The following is a 21,762-nucleotide window of genomic DNA, read 5'->3' on the forward strand; positions in this document are numbered from 1 at the left end:
GGCCCCCTCTTCACCACACATTTAAAACAATATCCTATCACTTTAAATGGACATGGCATCCCCCAAAGATTCCTGGGTGCTGGACTTTGTTAAGGGTGCTAAGAGTGGTTTAACAATCAATCCCTCTTCCCAGGGAATCCATGAGGTGAATCGGGGTCTCCAAATGACTCTCATGCATAGCTGTCAACTTTTCCCTTTTCTTGTGAGGAATCCTATTCGGAATAAGGGACTTTCCCTTTAAAAAAGGGAAACATTGACAGCTATGCTCTCATGCTGAGCAGAATTGGCCTCTGTATGTTTAGAACAACAGACTTAACCATGGTTAGAAAACATGTTTTAACCTCCATTTACAGGGGCAGAATTCCTTGGAATGAGGGAAAGAAAAGGATGAACAGGTGTGGTAAAAAATTAAAAAGGAGGCCCATGTTTCAAGCTGGGGTGAAGGGAGGAGTGCAGCCTGTTCAACGCAAACCGAGCATTAAAGGGTATGCCTGTACCTTCAGTTGCTGTAACTTGCTCTTCTAGATCCAATGTGTGAGACAGAGACTAGCTAGGGAAGTTATCATCAGAAACAGATACATGAAACATGAAGAAGACGTACATTTCTCATTGTTATGGGCTGTGATGTCCATGATGTAATTTGATGTCAGGACACTGGCAGGCCCCATAATGAGATCAGAAGCCTCTCATTCTGTTTCAATCACACCTTCATCTCCTCTTCGTCCTCCTTTTTTCCAGAATTTTATCCTTCCTTATCACAAAATTTTAAAAGGCATTGATCATTCCTGGTTGTTTTCTGACCCCTAGTGGTCACTTTTGTCATTCTCCAAGCTTACCTAAAATTCGAAACAGATGTTGGGGTGAATATAAACACCTCCTCTCTCTACTTGTATCTTCCTTCTTTAAAAACATAAGAAGGACCTGCTGGATCAGCTATCTAGTCCAGCATCCTGTTCTCACAGTGGCCAACCAGATGAATGTGGGAATCCTCAAGCAGTAAAAAGGTAAGGGTACCCCCTGACCATTAGGTCCAGTCGCAGACGACTCTGGGGTTGCGGCACTCATCTCGCTCTATAGGCCAAGGAAGCCAGCGTTTGTCCACAGACAGCTTCCGGGTCATGTGGCCAGCATGACTAAGCTGCTTCTGGTGAACCAGAGCAGCGCACGGAAACGCTGTTTACCTTCCCGCCAGAGTGGTACCTATTTATCTACTTGCACTTGATGTGCTTTCAAACTGCTAGGTTGGCAGGAGCTGGGACCAAAGAACGGGAGCTCACCCCGTCATGGGGATTTGAACCGCCAACCTTCTGATCAGCAAGTCCTAGGCTCTGTGGTTTAACCCACAGCGCCACCCGCATCCCATGACCTCAAGCAGTACCCAAGCACAATATCCTCCCCACCTGAGGTTTCCGGCAACAAGCATACAGAGGCATTTCCTCCCCCAACCACAATGATTCTTCAACATCAACTTCATTGGACTGGTCATTATTTGAATGCCTAATTATCGTCTTCCAAAGCAACTACTCCATTCCGAACTTTAAAATGGAAAGTGTAATGCTGGTGGTCAACGAAAGAGGTTTAAAGACTCTCTCAAGGCAAATCTTTAAAAAATGTAGTATAAACACAGACAACTGGGAAACACTGGCCTACGAGTGCTCCAGTTGGAGAGCAGCCTTTACCAAAGGTGTCATGGGCTTCGAAGATGCTTGAACTCAGGACGAAGGGAGAAACATGCTAAGAGGAAGGCACGCTTGGCAAACCCTCACCGTGATCAACTCCCACCTGGAAACCTATGTTCCCACTGTGGAAGGATGTGTGGATCCAGAATTGGCCTCCACAGTCACTTATGGACTCACTGTTAAAACCATGTTTATGGAAGACAATCTTACTGAGGTATGAGTGATCGCCAAAAAAGAAGAGTCAGCTTTCTGTCCCTTCTGAGCATGCTAAGTCCTCACTGAGCTTCGCTGGGTTCCCTATCCACCACCTTTTTTATTTTAAACAAGCCTAATTATACATGACACTTCTGTGTAGATGGCACTGGTTTGGCTACATAAGCATTCACAAGCATTCACTGTTAGGCCCTGTCTGCACCACACATTTAAAGCAGTATGATATCATTTTGAAAAGTAATGGCTTCCCCCAAAGAATCCTGGGAAGGAACTATAGTTCCTTGATGGGTTCTTGATGTAGTTCTTGATGGGGTTTTAATTCCTCTGAAGGAGCTTGGGGGTCCTCCTGGATCCTTTGCTGTCGCTCAAGACTCAGGTGGCCTCAGTGCTTCCATCAGCTTCAGCTGGTGGCCCAGCTACGCCCCTATCTGGACAGGGATAGCCTAACTACTGCTGTCTATGCTCTGGTAACCTCAAGGTTAGATTACTGCAATGCGTTATACGTAGGGCTGCCTCTGAAGACAGTTTGGAAACTTCAGTTAGTGCGGAATTCAGCGGCCAGGTTGCTCACCAGAGCAAGACAGTTTGAGCATATTACACCAACTGCACTGGCTAAAATGCTGGATTTGACCTCTAAAACCTTGAAATGGCTCAGGACCGCAATGCCTCAAGCACCACCTCTTTCCATATGAACCTACCCAGACCCTAAGATCATCTTCTGAGGCCCTCCTTCGTGTGCCTCCTCCTTGAGAGGCCCAGAGGGTGGCAACATGAGAACAGGGCCTTCTCTGCAGTGGCTCCCCGTCTGTAGAATGCTCTCCCCAGGGAAGTTTGCCTGGCACCTTCATTACACACCTTTAGACACCAGGCAAAAGTGATTCTTTTTAACCAGGCCTTTGGTTGATCCAATTTACATCCTATGCCCTTTTAAAATGTGAGGTTTTTTGGGGGGTTGTTTTTATTTTGAATATATATTTTGTGGTTTTATATTTTGATTTTGTTCTGTGAACCACCCTGAGACTCCAGGTATTGGGCGATATATAAATTCAAAAAATAAATAAATGTTTGTTAAGAGGTGCTGAGAGCTGCTAGGTGACCCCCAGTGGCATAGCGTGGGGGGTGCAGGGGGGCCGGCCGCACCGGGCGCAACATCTGGGGGTTAGGGTTAGGGGGCGCAAATCCACAGGTTAGGGGGCGCAAATCCACGGGTTAGGGGGCACAAATTACTTGCCTTGCCCCGGGTGCTGACAACCGACGCTACGCCACTGGGGACCTCTGTTCCCCTCACAGAGCTAAAATTATCAGAATGGCCAGTTCTTCTTGACATGGAACTCTGGGAATTGTAGTTCTGAGAGGAGAGAATTGTTGTTCCAAGAGAAAAGCAGTTCAGCTCTGTTTTCTGCAGCCAGTGAGAAACGCACCCTTTTCCGGGGAGGGAGTTTTGTATGTGTGTGGGTGTGACATCACATGTCTACGTTGTGGCAGTGGGCACCCATGGGCCTGAGAGTGAGATGCCACCCCTGACGCACTTTGATGAGGTTGCCCTGGACCCCTCTAGTTCTCCAGATGTCACTGAACTCAAACTCCCATCAGTCCCAAACAGAATAGCAGGGGATGAATGGAGTTGTAGTCCAGCAACAACTGCAGGGCCAGAGGTTCCACATCTCGGGGAGGGGCATGAATAGGTTGAAATTGGGGGGGGGGTTTCAGGCTTGTGGGCTCCTGCCTCCTCCTCACCACCATTACTCAAGGGCTCCTTCATATCTCACCTCACCGGGCAGCACAAAAGCACATTCACATTGGATCAGAACAGCAGAGAATCCAAATTCAAGAATACAGTTGTTTTTTCCTTCCCCTTGCAGAGAACAGCGATGCTGTACAAATGTTCGGAAACATCGTGGAAGTTTTGAACGTCCTAACTATCTCCCTTGTGGTGCCTGTCAGGAGTTCTGATCTCTGCGGGGCTGACTTGCTAAAGAATTGCAACGAAGTGAAGTTGGCAAGAGCCTGGATTGATGCAAAACAGCAGAAGGTTATATATCCTGAGAGAAGCAAAGCTGCAGCCTGGTTCTTAAACTTTTCAGAAGACAACAGTGAAAAACGGCAGCTATAATCCCGAGGCTACTGCAACCTTGCAGGTCTTTTTTTTATTTATCATTTGAAAGCATGGATCACTTGAAAAGATTTAGGGGTTGGTTGATGCTAAAATAACTTTCTTAGAGGTTTGAAATAAGACTCCTTATCAGCTTCTGCTGCTCCTCTTCTTCTGCTGCTTCTTTTAAGATAAAATAAATCTTAAGCAAGGATGTGGGTGTGAAGGCAGTTCAGACCAGGGGAAAGAGGTGTTTAATGCTCCCCAAAGCAGTTTTTCTGATCAAAATCACACACACACACACACACACACAGCTCCTATTGCATTTGCCCCAATGTACCAAAAAAAATCTGGATTCATTTTTCTCCAGCAAAATTAACAGCAGCTCTCTCTTTGTGTGTGTGTGTGTGTGTGTGTGTGTGTGTGTGTGAGAGAGAGAGAGAGAGAGAGAGAGAGAGAGAGAGAGAGAGATTTTGATAGGGGAAATCTCAAGGATGGCGAGGGCTAAACAGTGTGAATTTCTCTGAAGAAACAGATTTTGTATGTGGTTTTGACTAGAGTAAACATTTTTGCGAGCACTTGCTCCTAATGTAACGCATTTTCTTATGTCATTTCCACTGTTATGTTCATTCCCCTAATATATGCATTTTTGCAAAGCTTCGTTGGCCGGAGACCTTCACTGCAAGATTTAGATAAGTGTGGATTTTGATGGATGGCTGTGTGTCGATGCTTATATTGTTTCAGAAAGTGCGAAGTTAATAGGTTCATCTTTAAATGTGGCCTGAATCAAATCTCTCCCCCATCTCTTACCACCTCAGAATTAAGGTGTACTTTGGCCCCTGTATGGTTACCATAGTGAAGTTATAGCAACAATTATCTATATTTCATTTGAAAGCAATCTGGCTGCATTGCCTGATTTCTTTACCACTCTTTACAATCCTTCTTCTCCTCTCCTCTCTCAAAGGAGGGGGATTCTCCCAAAGAATCCCAGGAAGGAACTGTAGTTTATTAAGAGGTGCTGAGAGCTATTAGTAGCCCCCTGTTCTCCTCACAGAGCTAAAATTATCAGAATGGCCAGTTCTTCTTCACATGGAGCTCTGGGAATTGTAGTTCTGTGCGGAGAGAATCATAGTACTGAGAGAGAAGCAGTTCAGGCACCCTTTTCCGGGGGGGGGGCTCAGAAGTGGAGGAAGAGTTGTGTGTTTGTATGATATCACATGTCCACCTTGTGGCAGTGGGCACCCACAATCCTGAGGGTGAGATGCCACATATATGGTTAACTAAGAGTTGGTGGTAGGGGACACGGGTGGCGCTGTGGTCTAAACCACTGAGCCTAGGGCTTGCCGATCGAAAGGTTGGCAGTTCGAATCCCCGCAACGAGGTGAGCTCCTGTTGCTCAGTCCCTGCTCCTGCCAACCTAGCAGTTCGAGAGCACGTCAAAGTGCAAGTAGATAAATAGGTACCGCTCCGGCGGGAAGGTAAACGGCATTTCCGTGCGCTGCTCTGTTTTCACCAGAAGCGGCTTGGTCATGCTGGCCACATGACCCGTAAAAACTGTCTGCGGACAAATGCCGGCTCCCTCGGCCAGTAAAGTGTGATGAGCACTGCAACCCCAGAGTAATCTGCAGCTGGACTTAACTGTCAGGGGTCCTTTACCTTTACCTAAGAGTTGGTGGTATGTGTGTACAGGGGACAGAATACATGGGTGGATAGGAAGATCATTGTGTCAAAGATCTATGGAGAAGCAGAACAGGCTTCAGGATTTTTCAGCACCAGGGTGGATAAAAATCAATGATGTTTTTTTAAAAAAACAATGGTTTTTTTAAAAAAAATTAAAAATTGGATTTTAAAAATTTAAATCGGATTTTATGTTTTTAATTGGATTTTTTTTTTAAAAAAATGGATTTTTAAAATAAAATGCTTTTGGCAGAAAAATCTTTCTAAATATAGTTTTCTATTTAAGTTACATTATAGTCCAAAGGATTCATCAGGAAATAAGGGTTTGTTTTAAGTTTTTCATGTTTGCTAAAACTCAGTCTAAGGTGTTTTTTTAAAAAAAAAATGTTTAACCACATCAGTTAACAAACATGGATACATATGGTGTAATGTTAATATTTTAGTTAAATAAATTGTTTAAATTGTTATTACGAAATGATTTATTTTTCTCCTTCCAATAAAGTACAGAAGAAAAGTTGTCCAAACATAAACAGTTAACTTATTAAACCTCACAAAAATGTCATAATTATCTGTCTATGTATTTCTAATAGTATAACCAAATCAGTAATTTTTGATTTAACTGTAAAAACTACTGTGAAAATTTATAATTCCAAAAATGAAACCTTCATCTGGTTGTAAATATTAAGATTACAGCAGCAAGAATGAGCCTTTCTGTAAAAAAAAATGATTTAAATCAAGTCTTACTGACTAGTGGTTTAAATTGTGATTTAAATTGATTTGATTTAAATCAAATCCACCCTGTTCAGCAGCACAGTGCCAAAGAATATATATTTACATGTAGAAGGTTCCAGATTCAATTCCTGCCATCTCTAGGTAGGACTGGGAAAGTATGTTGGTGAAGCCCTGGAGAGCCACTGCTGGTCAAAAGAGGCAGGTTGTGGTGCAGAACCTCAGGGCTGGTGGCTGAAGGTGGCTCTCCAAGCCTCTTTGTGTGGCCCTCAGTGTTTTCCATGGGCCATGCACCCTTCCCCAACCAAACCCACTCCTAGCCCTTCCTCTGCAGCCGACCTGAGTGATTTTGTCAGGCTAGAATATCCCCTTAAACTCGGATCCTGCCTCTTGTTTCAAGGCTCGGTGCGGCTTAACAGTCAATCCCTCTTCTCTGGGAATTCTGAGAATTGCAGCTGTGTGGTGGGAATAGGGGCCTCCCAATAACGCTCAGCACCCTTTACAAACTACAGTTCCCAGGATTCTTCATGGGAAGCCATGGCTTGCTTGAAAGCATGGTGTGGTACTACAGTACTTTAAATGTATAATGCATATCATTATTATTATTATTTAAATTTGTATATTGCCCTGTACCCACAGGTCTCAGGGCGGTTCACAAGATAAAATCACAATATAAAAACACAAAATGCATAATCAGAAACAAACCAGTAACCCCTCCACAGACTGACCATGATAGCTACCGGTATATAGAACCTCCATGGTCAAAGGCAATTATGCCATTAGAGGCCAGTTTCTAGGGAGCCAATAGTAGGAATGGGCCATTGCTTTCATGCCCTCCTTGTGAGCTTCCCAAAAAGTCCATAGGTAGAGCGCCGCTTCTGCACGTGCGTGAAGCGCAATAGAGCGGTTCTGCGCGTGTGCGAAGCATGCAGATCGCTTCTGTGTGCGCATGGCAAAACCCAGAAGTATACACTTCCAGGTTTGCTGCATTCGCAACCTAAAAATCCACAACATGAAGCGAACGCAACCAGAGGTATGACTGTACTTTACAAAGTTGTATTTTATGAAGATCTTCACCTGTTACAGTATTTGTAAGAATGGAATCCAAATATCATTGAATTTGTCCACGGCAAGTCTGCGTTCATATGCAAGCTGTTCATATGTTGCAAGTTTGTATAAATCAGATATCTTCAATCTGTAAACAGCTCTGAGGGTTTCTCTTTTCAGTCAAACAATATGTAGAGTGTATGAAATAATAAATAAAGGACCTTCTAGGTCACTCAAAATGTTCTTATGCCCTTTCCCTTTCTCTAGAACAGAAATGGAAGAACGTGTGGTTCCAAACTGGACTGTGGTAGCCCCAAACCAGACCTCGGTGACCGAGTTCATCCTCGTAGGGCTGTCCAACGACCCTGGGACGCAGCTGGTGCTCTTTGTGGTCTTCCTGGTGGTCTACCTGCTCACCTTGGCTGGCAATATTCTCATTGTGGTCACCATCATCCACAACCAGGGGCTGCACACTCCCATGTACTTCTTCCTGAGCAACCTCTCCTTCATCGACGTCTGCCACTCCACAGTCACTGTGCCCAAGATGCTGGCTGACTTCCTCTCAACTGCAAAGACCATCTCCTTCGGGGGCTGCGTGGCCCAGATGTTCTTCCTCCACCTCTTTGCCTGCACGGAGATCTTCCTCCTCACCGTCATGGCCTATGACCGCTATGTGGCCATCTGCAACCCAATGCATTACCTCACCATCATGAACCAGAAGGTCTGCCTCCTGCTGGCCGGCACGATCTGGTTGGGTGGCACAGTGCACTCTCTCGCCTTGACTGGCATGACCATCAAGCTACCCTACTGTGGGCCCCAGAAGGTTGACAACTTCTTCTGTGACGTCCCCCCGGTCATCAGGCTCGCATGCACAGACACCTACGTCATCGAGATCCTCATTGTTTCCAACTCGGGGCTGATCTCCGTGGTCTGCTTCGTGGTCCTGGTGGTCTCCTACGGCATCATCCTGGTCTCCCTCCGCAAACGTCTTGCGGAAGGCCGGCGCAAGGCACTCTCGACATGCGCAGCCCACCTCACGGTGGTGACCCTCTTCCTGGGGCACTGCATCTTCATTTATTCCCGCCCCTCCACCAGCTTCTCGGAGGACAAGGTGGTGTCGGTCTTCTTCACTGCCGTCACCCCTCTGCTCAACCCCATCATCTACACGCTGAGGAACGAGGACATGAAGCAGGCGCTCAACAAACTGTTTGGCAGGAAGGTGACGGCGGAGAAAAAGTGAGGGTCCGGCTGTAGTATGAGGAGGTGCTGAGGGAAGGTGGGGAGAAGGGCCCAGTTGAAATCTCACCACAGCCAGGGTGAAATCGGGCAAGCGAGCATGGATCTCAAGCACTGCACATCTTCCATGGGTTCACCATGAAAATGTGGGGTTTGGAACATAGAGGAGAACCTGGCACTCAGAGCTTTTCAACTTGGGTACATGAGTTAAGGCAGTTTCCTGATCCCCCTGATCAAACTTCAAACTCCTGCAATCACAAAAGACTTATCCTTATTACCGTATTTTTCGCCCTATAGGACGCACTTTTTCCCCTCCAAAAATGAAGGGGAAATGTGGGTGCGTCCTATGGGGCGAATGCAGGCTTTCTCTGAAGCCTGGAGAGCGAGAGGGGTTGGTGCGCACCGACCCCTCTCGCTCTCCAGGCTTCAGGAGAGCCCCAGCGCCAGCCCCACAAGGTCGGGGGACAGAAGGAGGCGGAAGGCCGCCATCCCGCTGTCTCCCGAAGTGGTTTGGAGGCTGACGGCGGGGAGAAGAGCGCTTCTCCCCGCTGCCTGCCCCACCACTCCGGGGACAGCAGGGAGACACAGCGCGTCTCCCTGCTGTCCCCGGACCTGATCTCCAGGCGGGCAGTGGGGAGAAGAGCGCTTCTCCCCGCTGCCTGCCCCACAAGCGCCTGGGGGGGAAATAATTTTTTCTTCTTTATTCCCCCCCCAAAAAAACGTGGTGCGTCCTATGGGCCGGTGCGTCCTATGGGGCGAAAAATACGGTATGTTACTGGGTGAGCACTTGCTGTTCCCTGCTATGTTTTAAGAGCCTATGGGTCAGAGCTTCTAAAGGCTGAAGTGTCCATTGATGCCAACATGGCCCCTGGCAAACTTGCAAACTCTAGTTTCTGCATATGGAGAAAATGAAAATAAACATGAGCAGCAAATGTTGATGAGCAAAATGCATATTTAATAAACTTACACATGCATCTAGAAATGCCACTTGACTTGCACACTTTAGCTTGGATTTCAAACTGCGGTGGTACCTCGGGTTACATACGCTTCAGGTTACAGACTCTGCTAAACCAGAAATAGTACCTCAGGTTAAAAGCTTTGCTTCAGGATGAGAACAGAAATCATGCAGCAGTGGTGCAGCAGCAGCAGGAGGCCCCATTAGCTAAAGTGGTGCTTCAGGTTAAGAACAGTTTCAGGTGAAGAATGGACCTCCGGAACGAATTAAGTTCTTAACCCGAGGTACCACTGTATTTTGTGGAAGGGGAGGGGGGCTTCTGCTTGCTACAGAGGGGTGCATTTCAGTGCACAAACTGTGCAGGGAATATAACAAAATCCCTGCAGCTGCCTGAAACAACTGAAGGATTTCGCCGTGTTACTTTAAAGGTCTATACAGGAGAGGCAGTGTGGCTGGGGGAAGGTTGTCACTCAGCGGCAGAGCACCTGCTTCGCATTCAAAAGGTGCCAGAATCAATTCCTGGCATCTCCAGACAAAGCTTTTACAGTGGTACCTCTGGTTAAGAACTTAACTCATTCCGGAGGTCCATTCTTAACCTGAAACTGTTCTTAACCTGAGGTACCACTTTAGCTAATGGGGCCTGCCACGCTAACACTGCACGCTTTCTGTTCTCATCCTGAAGCAAAGTTCTTAAACCCGAGGTACTACTTCCGGGTTAGGGATGTGGGTAGCGCTGTGGGTTAAACCACAGAGCCTAGGACTTGCCGATCAGAAGGTCGGCGGTTCGATCCCCGCGACGGGGTGAGCTCCCATTCCTCGTTACCTGCTCCTGCCAACCTAGCAGTCTGAAAGCATGTCAAAGTGCGAGTAGATAAATAGGTACCACTCTGGCGGGAAGGTAAACGGTGTTTCCGTGCACTGCTCTGGTTCGCCAAAAGCGGCTTAGTCATGCTGTCCACATGACCCGGAAGCTGTACGCTGGCTCCCTCAGCCAATAAAGCGAGATGAGCACCGCAACCCCAGAGTTAGCCACGACTGGACCTAATGGTTAGGGGTCCCTTTACCTTTACCTTTTACTACTTTCGGGTTACCGGAGTCTGTAACCTAAAGAGTTTGTAACCCAAAGCGTTTGTAACCCGAGGTACCACTGTATTCATTTAATAAGATTCATATACTGCTTAGGTGTTTTTTTTTAAAAAAAAAATCTCTACACAGTTTACACAGAATAGTATATAATATTCGTTTTTTTAAATGGCAGCAAAAGCAGAAAGACGTAGCAAAATTACAGAAATATAAATGCAAAAGATTTTTAAAACAAATGCACTGTACATAATAAAATTACATGCCCGTGTAGGCTTGCCTATTTTTAGCAGACATTAACAGCACCAAGGAAATGCCTGCCTAATATCCAGGGGCAGGGAATTCCAGAGAACAGGCACACTAAAAATCAAGCCTTCATTAAGTGTGAAACAGGCACTTGGCAATGTGGCACTTGTAAATGTGCCCGCCCCATAGAAAGAAAGGTTCTTCCAGACCAGCATACCTTTTTTGGAGGTATATCCTGCATCATGTGCTAGCTTTCTGCATGCAAGGAGTTTTCCCCCTATAGAGGACCTGCAGTCTGAAGTGGTATAGACTGGGTGATCAGTAGAGGGTCAGCCAAACTCAAACATTGTTGGATCTCCCAGCCACACTTTGTTTCCTTTCAGGCTTTTATTTTTTTTATATAATATTTTTTATTGCTTTTTTTAATACAGATGTAAAGTCAGATATAAAGCAGAAATAACAGAAAGAAGAAAAAAGAATAAAGAAATCCAACTTTTCAAGACATTTTTTCATAACCAATTGAGCTTCCCCACATCTCCCTCACCCTGCATTCTTTACAATAAAATTCTCAGCAAATTATTACCTTGTTTCATGCATTTCTTTGTACTTCCAAAATATTATATTTTAAGTTTAAGATACTTATTGTCACTTTACTTTTGCCATAAATTAGGTATAACATTACATTAAACTTTAGCTCTTTCATAATTGTAACTTAATTTCCTGTATCTCCAAATCTTGTTGCTGAAGCTGGATTTTCCAAATCATGCAAATTCTTAACATTCATATAACTTATAATATTTTTGTAAATAGTCCTTAAATTTTTTCCAGTCCTCTTCCATTGTTTCTTCTCCCAAGTCTCGGATTCTCTTTCAGGCTTTTATTCTGCCTCTGAAAACCAGTTCTTGGGAATCCCAAGTGGGGAGAGAACTGTGATTCTCAAGTCCTGCTTGCAGGCTTCCTGGAAGCATCTGCTTGGTTACCTGTGAGAATGGGATATTGAAGAAGATGGGCTTTTGGCCTAATCCACCCACCTTTGGTTCAAATGATCTAGCTAGTGATCCTCACTGCATCCCCTGTTCTAGACCTGTGCCATGAATGGAGTTAGACTGGCTGAGTTTCCGTTGTGCAATTATGGCCAATTGTTGTGTTGTTCTCTGTCCAAATTGACACACGATTCCTCAAAACCTAAGAGGGCTTGTTAAACGACGCCAGGCTTAACTTTGACGTTTCTAAAACTTTGGGGCAACTTGCGTAAGACCTCCCCCGTGACTTAATTGTGAGAACTTCAGCTTGCAATCCTTGCTTTGATGCTCCAGTTGGTGTTACACATTATTGGCTATGACAGAATAAGAAGCATATTGAGGGAGGAAAAGCATAAAGGATCTCCAGAGCTGGCAACGAGAGGAGGCAAAGCCTTTTTGCTTCCCTTACTTATGGGTTGGGTAGTCCTTACTTTAACCACAACTCCTTAGGTCTCTCAAAAAATGAAACTTGAATGAAACTGAAGACTTGGATTCTTTCTATATTTGAATTATGCCAAAGGGAAACCAAAATGTAGAGACCTGATCTGGATCTAAACTTCATGTTAGTTTAGAGGCAATCTATATGCAGGATTATTCATTTGGCCCAAGACTACACTTTATAGTAGCAATTTTATTCAAAGCAAATTCAGCTAGGACTGTCTTAGAAAGGCAGCCTGGAAGAATCAAAATGCGCTTTGAAGAGAGTGTAGAAATTACAAGTTCTTCTCTCTGATTCGCTTGAGCTGAACTGCGTGGCCTTCAGAGGCAGTCAGAAGAAACTGTTTTTAAACTGAACATTAGACGCTTGTCCAAAAATATCCCCACCCTAAGAATCTCCAGCACCTCCAGAAAGAAATGTAAGTGACATTTTATTCATTCAGTTGCAGAAGGGAGGGTTTGGGATTCTGTGAGTGGATGCACAGCATTCCCTGAAAGCACATATAATGCACATTTAAAGTGCATTAATTCCCCCCCCCAAAAAAAAAAAAAATCCTGGGAACTGTCATTTGTTAAGGATGCTGGGAATTGCAGCTGTGCAAGAGGGAAACTACAGTTTCTAGGATTTGTTGGGGAAGTCATGTGCTTTCAATGTGGGCAGGATGTGGTTTAAATCTATCCTATGGATTTGACCAGATCTTAAATGAACAAAACTTTTCTGTTGAAATTCTATATGGAAACATACTCGAAATCACACCTGTCACTGAGGTCCAAAACTGGGACAAATTAGCCAAGTCCTAGCAGTTGTTAATTTTTAAATGGGTGTCAATGCATTGTTCATCAAGGGAGCCGTGTGTATTCTTCATTTGCACTGCCCAAATGCAGAAATGAGATCCAGCATAATGAGAATAACATGCAGGCAAAATAGCACACAAAATGGCATATGTTAGGAGAAATTTGCACAAAAATGCTGGTGACTTTTCACAGGGACCTTTTTGTAAAGGAAAAAAAAATCATGAACCGATCCAGAAATGTGGAGAAATGAATTTAGGACTCAAAAATGGAAAAACTGAGAGAAACTGAAATTGAGCGATTCATCCATCATTAGACTGAACTATTGCCATCTTGAGGGGCACACTTCCATCCTTCCTTCCTTCCTTCCTTCCTTCCTTCCTTCCTTCCTTCCTTCCTTCCCTCCCTCCTCTCTCTTCTTTGCTCTTTCTGTTCTGTCATTTGCTGTAGTGTCCTTTGCATGGGCTGCTGCTGTTTTACTGTTTGGGGGCGGGGGTTGTAGGTTTTTTTAGGATTGCTAGGGAGCAATCCTATGCACAAGGAGCTGGTTGGTGTAAATTAAGCCAGCCTAAAGTTACACCCTTTATAGCGGGAAGGTAAACGGTGTTTCCGTGTGCTGCGCTTGTGCCGGTTGCCGGAGCAGCTTCGTCACGCTGGCCACGTGACCCGGAAGTGTCTCCGGACAGCGCTGGCTCCCGGCCTCTAGAGTGAGATGAGCGCACAACCCTAGAGTCTGTCAAGACTGGCCCGTACGGGCAGGGGTACCTTTACCTTTACCTTTAAAGTTTACCTTTACCTTTAAAGTTACACCAGATCCAACCCCTGTTCAGCAGCTGGGTTCTCACTGCAGGTCTGCCTAGATCTAGCAGAGGGGAAACAAGCCTTTAAAACAGTAGTTTACACCAGATTCCCCGGTTACATGATTGAGCAGAATTTTCTTAGGATCCAGCCTAGGTCCCCCACTCTCTGGTCCCACCACACTGCACAAAGACCCCCTTTTGGGCACTTACACCGGCCTCAACTTAGCCAGCTGTGCTGGGAAATTATGCCTGTGTATCTCTGGCTGAACCCAGGTTGGGAATCAGCCAGCTGAGGTGGAGATCCTCTGCATCTTAAGCCACTCATACCAGCAGATCTTGCCACAGGACTGCCCCCTCGCCCCTGTTATTTGTTTTTATCTAGCCTTCTTAATCATGGTCAAAGTGGATGACACTTTTTTTTTTCCTGAGCCTCCTCAGGTAAGCTATGACTCAGAAGGTGGCATATCCATAAATCTATCAATAGAAATAAGTATATCTTTTTCCCCTCCTCATATTAGGGGCATAGCAGAGAGGGTGGAATTAACCCTCCTCTCTCCCACTGCCTTAGCCCCAAACTAGATCTGAACTCTGCGGCTGGTTTTTAAAATTATTATTATTTATACATTTCACTGATTTTACAATCATTTTGACATTTTAAAACATGGGTAGGCAAACTAAGGCCCAGGGGCCGGATCCAGCCCAATCGCCTTCTAAATCTGGCCTGTGGATGGTCCGGGAATCAGCGTGTTTTTACATGAGTAGAAAGTGTCCTTTTATTTAAAATGCATCTCTGGGTTATTTGTGGGGGATAGGAATTCATTCATTTTTTGTTTTTCCCCCAAAATATAGTCTGGCCCCTCACAAGGTCTAAGCGACCCTGCTGAAAAAGTTTGCTGACCCCTGTTTTAAAACCTGACTTCCTTCCACCTCTTTCTGCAGTTTCTTAAATTTATTTTTAATATCTTCTGCATATCCAAATTCACTTAACTTGTTTATTTATCTTCTTTCAATATATACTCTTACGTAACTGCGGGTTATTACAATAATCCTGCCAGTGTTTTTAACTGTTTACTGTAAATATTCAATAAACCATTTCCATTCTTTTATCAAAAGTTTGTTATCTTGATTACTTATTCATCCGGTACGTTTCACCATTTCTGCACATTCCGTAAGTTTTTGGATCCATTCTTCCTTTGCTGGGAGTCTGCGGCTGGTTTTTTTAGCTTAATAAAAAATTCAAGGTTTCTGAATGCCACGTAACACTAATCACAGGCAAAAGTAGATTTCAACTTCCTTTTCCTTTAAAAAAAACAAATCAGGTCCCCTCTTCTCTTCCTGTGTATTTGGGGTGGTTCTGTGTGTTTTCACCCAAAGAGACTCCAGGCCAATCAGAATTTCAGTTTCTCATCCTCCCTGTTTCTGTCCTGCATCCCTTCCAGCCTCCGCCACAGAGATGGATGCAGTACCAGAGAATGTCACTACGGTGAAGACATTTGTCCTGTCAGGCTTGACCACTAGCCACAGCACCGAACTGGTGCTCTTCGTTTTCTTCACAGCTATCTACTCCCTGATCCTAGTTGGCAACGTTCTCATCGTCGTCACCATCGTCTACGACCAACATCTTCACACGCCCATGTATTTCTTCCTCAGCAACCTCTCCTTCATCGACGTCTGCCATTCTTCCGTGGTCATGCCCAAAATGCTCACCGACTTCCTAGCGGAGACGAAGACCATCTCCTTTGGGGAATGCATAGCCCAGATGTTCTTCCTCCACCTCTTCGCTTGCACGGAGATCTTCCTCCTCACCATCATGGCCTACGACCGCTACGCCGCCATATGCAATCCCCTCCATTACGGCACCATCATGAGCCGCCGGGTCTGCCTCCACTTGGCTGTGGCCATGTGGCTGGGTGGTTTGCTGCACTCCATAGCCCTGACACTGTTGACGCTCAATGTGCCCTACTGCGGTCCCAACAGCATCGACAACTTCTTCTGCGACGTCCCTTTGGTCATCAAACTGGCCTGCGCCAACACTTACGTCTTCGAAATCCTCATCGTCTCCAACTCGGGGGTGATCTCGGTGGTCTGCTTTGTTGTTCTGGTGGTCTCCTACGTGGTCATCCTCGTTTCCCTGAGGAACCGCTTCTCTGAAGGGCGGCGGAAGGCTCTGTCGACTTGTGCTGCTCACCTAACGGTGGTCACCTTGTTCCTGGGCCACTGCATCTTCATCTACCTCAGACCAGCCAAGAGTTTGGCTGCGGACAAGGTGGTTTCTATCTTCTTCACGGCGGTCACCCCTCTGCTCAACCCGGTCATCTACACCCTGAGGAACGAGGACATGCTGAATGCCCTGAACAAGCTGCGAGGCCGACAGGTCAATCTGGAAGGCAAAGGGCATTAGCAGGAAGAGGGATGAAAAGGTGCAGTCATAAAAGCGCAAAGCTGCTTTATTTCGAACATCATTTGCAAACTAGTAAGAAGGAACAGCTTTTGACTACAATCAGCAAACAATATTTCATATCGAACTCGGGTATACCCCAGGATTCAGCAGTGGATATGAAACCTTGGTTTTACTGGATTTATTTCACTGCAGGCTCCCTATTGATCCTTGGAACTCCCTGCCTATTAACATCAAGCAGGTCCCTTCACTGTACTCTTTTCAACATTTGCTAATATATGTACCGTATTTTTTGCTCTATAAGACTCACTTTTTCCCTCCTAAAAAGTAAGGGGAAATGTGTGTGCGTCTTATGGAGCGAATGCAGGCTGTGCAGCTATCCCAGAAGCCAGAACAGCAAGAGGGATTGCTGCTTTCACTGCACAGCGATCCCTCTTGCTATTCTGGCTTCTGAGATTCAGAATATATTTTTTCTTGTTTTCCTCCTCCAAAAACTAGGTGTGTCTTGTGGTCTGGTGCATCTTATAGAGCGAAAAATACGGTATATATTTCAGGCAAGCCTAGCTAGAAATGTAGAATGTCGACATGTTCTTTAATCTGGTTTTTAGCTTGTCGATTTTAATTATTTTTTATATGTGCTAAATAGTTGTTTTTAAACGTTTTTTTAACTGATGATTTCATTATTTTATTCCTTTTGTAAAATGCTTTGAGGAGGTTTCTTAAAATCTTCATGAAGTCAATCAATAAAATGCCCTTCAGAGTCTGCGGCCACATCCGCACCATATATTTAAAGCAGGCTTGCTCCACTTTAACCCTCGTGGCTTTCCTCAAAGAATATTGGAAACTGTAGTTTCTTAAGAGTTCTGGGAATGATAGCTCTGTGTGGGGTCTCTCAACCAACTACACTTCCCAGGGTTCTTTGGGGGAAAGTTGTGGCTGTTAAAGTGGTATAAATATGTTTTTAATCCAAGGTGCGCTTACAATCTGTGCCTGCTCCATGATGGACCTGTATTGGACCTTTACAAATGGAGGGGTGGGACCATAAAAGCCAGGGGCCTAATGTGGCCCTCCAAACTTCTCTGCCTGGCCCTTGAGTCTCTTCCTAGGCCATAATCCCTCTTCAGCCATTCCTCTCTCCTCAGGCCATGGCCTTCACCTGTTCTACTTCACACTATCCTTGAGTGGTTTTGTCTTGCTGGAATTTGTCCTTGAGCTCTGATAATGCCTGGTTGGAGACCAGAGGGGGTGTGAAAGCATCTGTAGGAAGTAGCCCAATGTAGCAAGGTAAAATTCATCATATGCTGCTTGGCCCATTATCAAACCCTCCAAGTGTTCCGATTTTCCAGGGACAGTCCTGGAATTACAAAAGCCATCCCGGCTTCTGATTTGATCCTGGAATGTCCCTATTTCATTTCCCCCTGCTGCTGCTGCTGCTGCTGAGCTCAGGGAGGAGAATGACATGGTGCTTGTTTTCAGCTCCTATTGCCTCTCCACAGCTGCCACTGCCGGCCTCCTTTCTCAGACAGCTTGTAGCAGTTGCTGGAGAGCAGGTGAGGAGGAGAAGAGACCACTGCCACCAAGGACCATGAGGAACCATGAGGAACTGGCTCTGAGGGGCAGGCAGAGGGCAGAGCCATCCTGGGTGGGAAGAAAGGAGGAGTGGAGCACAAGGAGTCTTGATGTTTATTTTTATTTTTAAAATGCTTTGTTAATTGTGCCCTTTCCTAATATTTATTTATTCGTGCCTTGTTTCTCCTTTTTGTCAATCTACCGAAGAATAAAATAAAATCGGGGTGAAGGGGTTTTCTCAGGATGATGGAAGTAGTGGCACTTGCCCTTCTTCTGATAGGAAATGCTCTGCCAGGGCAGGTCGGCAATAAATGGGGGGGGTTGAGGAGGGTCAGTTGGGGTAGAGTGAGAAATGTCCCTATTTTCATCTGAGGGATGTTGGCATTATGCCTCTGGCTCTTCCCACCACCACTGGAATGTGGCCCTCTGGCACACCAGGCACATCCAGGTTCAGGTGCATTATGATGACATCATCACCGCAGGCCAGGTCCTGGAGGCTTCAAACCTCGCTTCAGCCTTCATGCCATGAGTTGAGAAGTTTCTAAACAAAGGTGGAGGGATGGCTCAAATAATCTTCTTCATGGCATAGAAGATGCCAGTTTCACTCAGGCCTTGGATACTACACTTGCCACTAGAGTTACCAGGACTCCTGACGCTCAGATTTTGGAGGGGCTGGTTGCTCAGGGATGGTGCCTGTTGCAGTAAGGGCAAATCCTGAAGGCACATGTTGAGATAGATGATGATAGATAGATGATAGATAGATAGATAGATAGATGATAGATAGATAGATAGATGATTAGATAGATAGATAGATGATAAATGATAGATGATTAGATAGATAGATAGATGATAAATGATAGATAGATAGATGATAGATACACACACATACACACACACGAGGGGAGGCATGTAACTCATTGGTCAAGTAGGTAGCCAATAGGCTGTCCTCCACATATTATTTGAACATCCCAACTCTCATCAACTCCACTCTACATAGTTGGTGGTCAGGACTCATGGGGTTGTAATTAGGGTTTGCCATACAACGTTGTTGACCATTTTTCTTAGGGGGGCACACAAAGTTGTTGAGCCTTGGGCTTTGGGGTATTTTTGATGTGCTCTTCTTAAAAAGTCGCCCTAGTTGCCATACGTCCAGGTTTTTGCCAATTCGGACACCATTTCAACAATGTTATTTCCAGACATGTCCAGGAAAACTCAGATGTATGGCCATCTTAGTAGTAGTCCATCAATATCTGGAGCAACACAAGTGAGCCCCCTTTGCCCTAAGACCTAGCAGTCCTATTTGCACGAGCCTGTGTGGTGCATCCAAGGTAGCTAAATATCTTGGGAGCTGGAGGTCAAGACTGGGGAACCTGTGGCCCTTCAGGTGGCCTGCAACTTTCACCACCACCCCACCTAACCATGGCCTGCTTTGGCTGCAGCTGATGGGAGTTGGAGTCCCACAACATCTAGAAGCCATATGTTCACTTCCCCCTTGGTTGATGAAAACCAAAAACCTTAACACCCACTCACTGCTCACTATCAGTATTGCTAAAGGGTCAAAGGTTGCTTTGGGCTTTGGAACACAATGGACCCACAAATGGGGTGAAGGGGAAAGATGTCTCCAAAGGAAGATGCAAAGCATTGCCGTTATCGATGTCTCTTTCCATTTTTGGTTGCGGTTCCAAGGGGGTGACTCGGGCGTACACGTTTCTGCACCTATGTGCCACCTCCAGAATGTAACCCCTGTGCAAGACACTATTGTACTGTAAACAAAACATTGAGGCCTTTGTAATGCTTGCATGTAGCTTATCTTAGAGACAGTGATATGAGGAGACCAGAACCATCCCTGGTTCCATGTAGATGAGGGATAGGAAAAAAAATTCAGCACACAATTGCCTTCTGGGGGCCATATGCCAGAAGTGGGCGGAGCCAGAGGCAAAAGTGGGTGGGGCATTGGATATAAATGTTCCCTGGTTTCTCTACATTCCCCACCTCTATCCAGGTAAACCAAAGACATCATAGAGTTCAAGGGGACACTCTAGCCAGGTAAAAACCACTCTAGGGACTCAGCTATACAGCTGCAAATATAACGTTTTAAGTGCACTTTAAGTGTATTATACAAAAGTGACACTAGATGGTGATGGTGGGCTTATGGCAAATTCAATATATTTTTCAAAACTTTTTTTTTTAGCATTTTTGCAGCGTTTCTTTGTATGTGTCTAGATTCCACCTAGGAGAATAAAGTAAGGTCAGTGGTGGGAGTGATCTGGGGAGTTGGGGTGTGGCTGAATAGGGGGAGTGGCCTGCAGAGTATCCCAAGAGCCAGATACAGTGGTCCAGGGGCCACATTTGCCCCTCCCTCCACCCTAAGGTTTCCCGTCTCTAGCCTACACTGACTGCTAGTGGACTGAGATCTCCTCCAACCCTACCTAGAAATGCCAGGGTTTGAACCCAAGACCTCTTGCATATACAAAGCATCTGCACCCCCAACTAAAACACCCACTAAAACACCAACTCTTTTTGCTGGCTCATCTCACCCTTCCTGTTCAGCTTTCATTAGTACAAAAGGGATATTCCTCTCTCACACACACACATGATCCTTGCAATTCTTTACATCGAGAGATCATTTGGCCCCTGTCTGCGTCATGTCGTCCCACAGCAAGAAAAGAAAAATGAAGTCTTCTTTGCTCTAATCAACTCCCCCTGGAACCTATTAAAAGTTTCTTTGATGAGGAACGGTGGATGATGAAACTTCACCAGCAAGTTTCTAAGGTTTTAATTAAACGAAGACAGAAGTTTTCGTGAGGTGGAAGAGTGATGGGCAAAAGTGCATGAGAAACTTCATAAAAGACTGTGAAGAAGGAGCGGGGGTGGAGGGAGAGTTATATTGGGGAAGGAATAAACCTTGCAATCTGTGTCTTGTTTTGTTTTGAATTTAATGTCCCTGCCATCCTAATGAGACCGTCTCAAGCTGTTGAGTCCCAAATAGAGATGCTGTGGAGAGGCTAGTTTGACCTGGGAAGTTTTACCTCAGTCTTTGGAAGGGAAGAACACCTAGTAAAGAGAGGGAAATTCTCTGTGCATGGTCAGAGGCAATCCTTCCATTTGCTGCCGCTTTTGAAATTGCACATTCATTTGAGGGGGGGAGATTGAACTCTGGCATGATCAAACTTCAGGGAAAGTCCACTGCTAACCTAGACGGATCAGTTTAGTATTCGTATTGATATCATGTTGTATTTGATATCATATCATGTATCATTAGTATTTGATATCATGTTGTTGATGCTAGTCTGCCCTTCACCCTAACATCCCAGCATACAGGCTGCCATAGAGAATCAAACATTTGTTTATGGAATAAACAAACAAAGAAAGACTATTTCATTTATTATTTATTCATCGCTTGCCTTTACAGCCCACCTTTTCCTCCAGGGAGCTCAACGTGGCATACATGGTTCTTCCCCTCCTCACTTAATCCCCATAAAAACTCTGTGAGGTAGGTTAGGCTGAAAGGTGTTGACTGGGCCATGACATCCAGTGAGTTTCATGGCGCCCTTCCTGTGGTCTCCCAGGGCCTAGTCCGAGGCTCTAACCACTACACCACACTGGTTCTCTTCTACCATAGGTCCACCTAGCTCAATATTGTCTACACAAGGGCTCTCTAAGGTATCAGGCAGGGAACCTCTCCCAACCCTACCTGGAGGGGAAATGGGAAGCTGAGAGAAAGCAAAACTGACAGATTCACCATCTGTACCATCTGCCAATCTTTCCCAGCCTGAGGAGGACAGCCAC

At 45.4% G+C, this 21,762-nt stretch overlaps 2 protein-coding genes across 2 annotated transcripts; both read left to right on the forward strand.

The window, feature by feature from the left end:
• Positions 1-3,911: 3,911 nt before the first annotated feature.
• Positions 3,912-8,944, forward strand: LOC309516879 (olfactory receptor 4E1-like). Its single transcript, XM_082195835.1, has 2 exons — positions 3,912-4,030; positions 7,705-8,944. The coding sequence occupies exon 2, from the start codon at positions 7,712-7,714 to the stop codon at positions 8,675-8,677; it is 966 nt and encodes a 321-aa protein (XP_082051961.1). The 5' UTR covers positions 3,912-4,030; positions 7,705-7,711; the 3' UTR covers positions 8,678-8,944.
• Positions 8,945-12,784: 3,840 nt separating this feature from the next.
• LOC309516883 (olfactory receptor 4E1-like) lies at positions 12,785-16,423 on the forward strand. The gene is made up of 2 exons (XM_082195839.1): positions 12,785-12,833; positions 15,446-16,423. Exon 2 carries the CDS (start codon positions 15,460-15,462, stop codon positions 16,405-16,407), a length of 948 nt encoding a protein of 315 aa, XP_082051965.1. The 5' UTR covers positions 12,785-12,833; positions 15,446-15,459; the 3' UTR covers positions 16,408-16,423.
• Positions 16,424-21,762: the final 5,339 nt, after the last annotated feature.

This window comes from Podarcis vaucheri, assembly GCF_965113315.1.
Source record: "Podarcis vaucheri genome assembly, chromosome: 13".
Lineage (NCBI taxonomy): Eukaryota > Metazoa > Chordata > Lepidosauria > Squamata > Lacertidae > Podarcis > Podarcis vaucheri.

What these genes read in the sequence shown, in the direction of transcription:
- LOC309516879 (XM_082195835.1), top strand. Translation starts at nt 7,712, where the DNA reads ATGGAAGAACGTGTGGTTCCAAACTGGACTGTGGTAGCCCCAAACCAG.
- LOC309516883 (XM_082195839.1), top strand. Translation starts at nt 15,460, where the DNA reads ATGGATGCAGTACCAGAGAATGTCACTACGGTGAAGACATTTGTCCTG.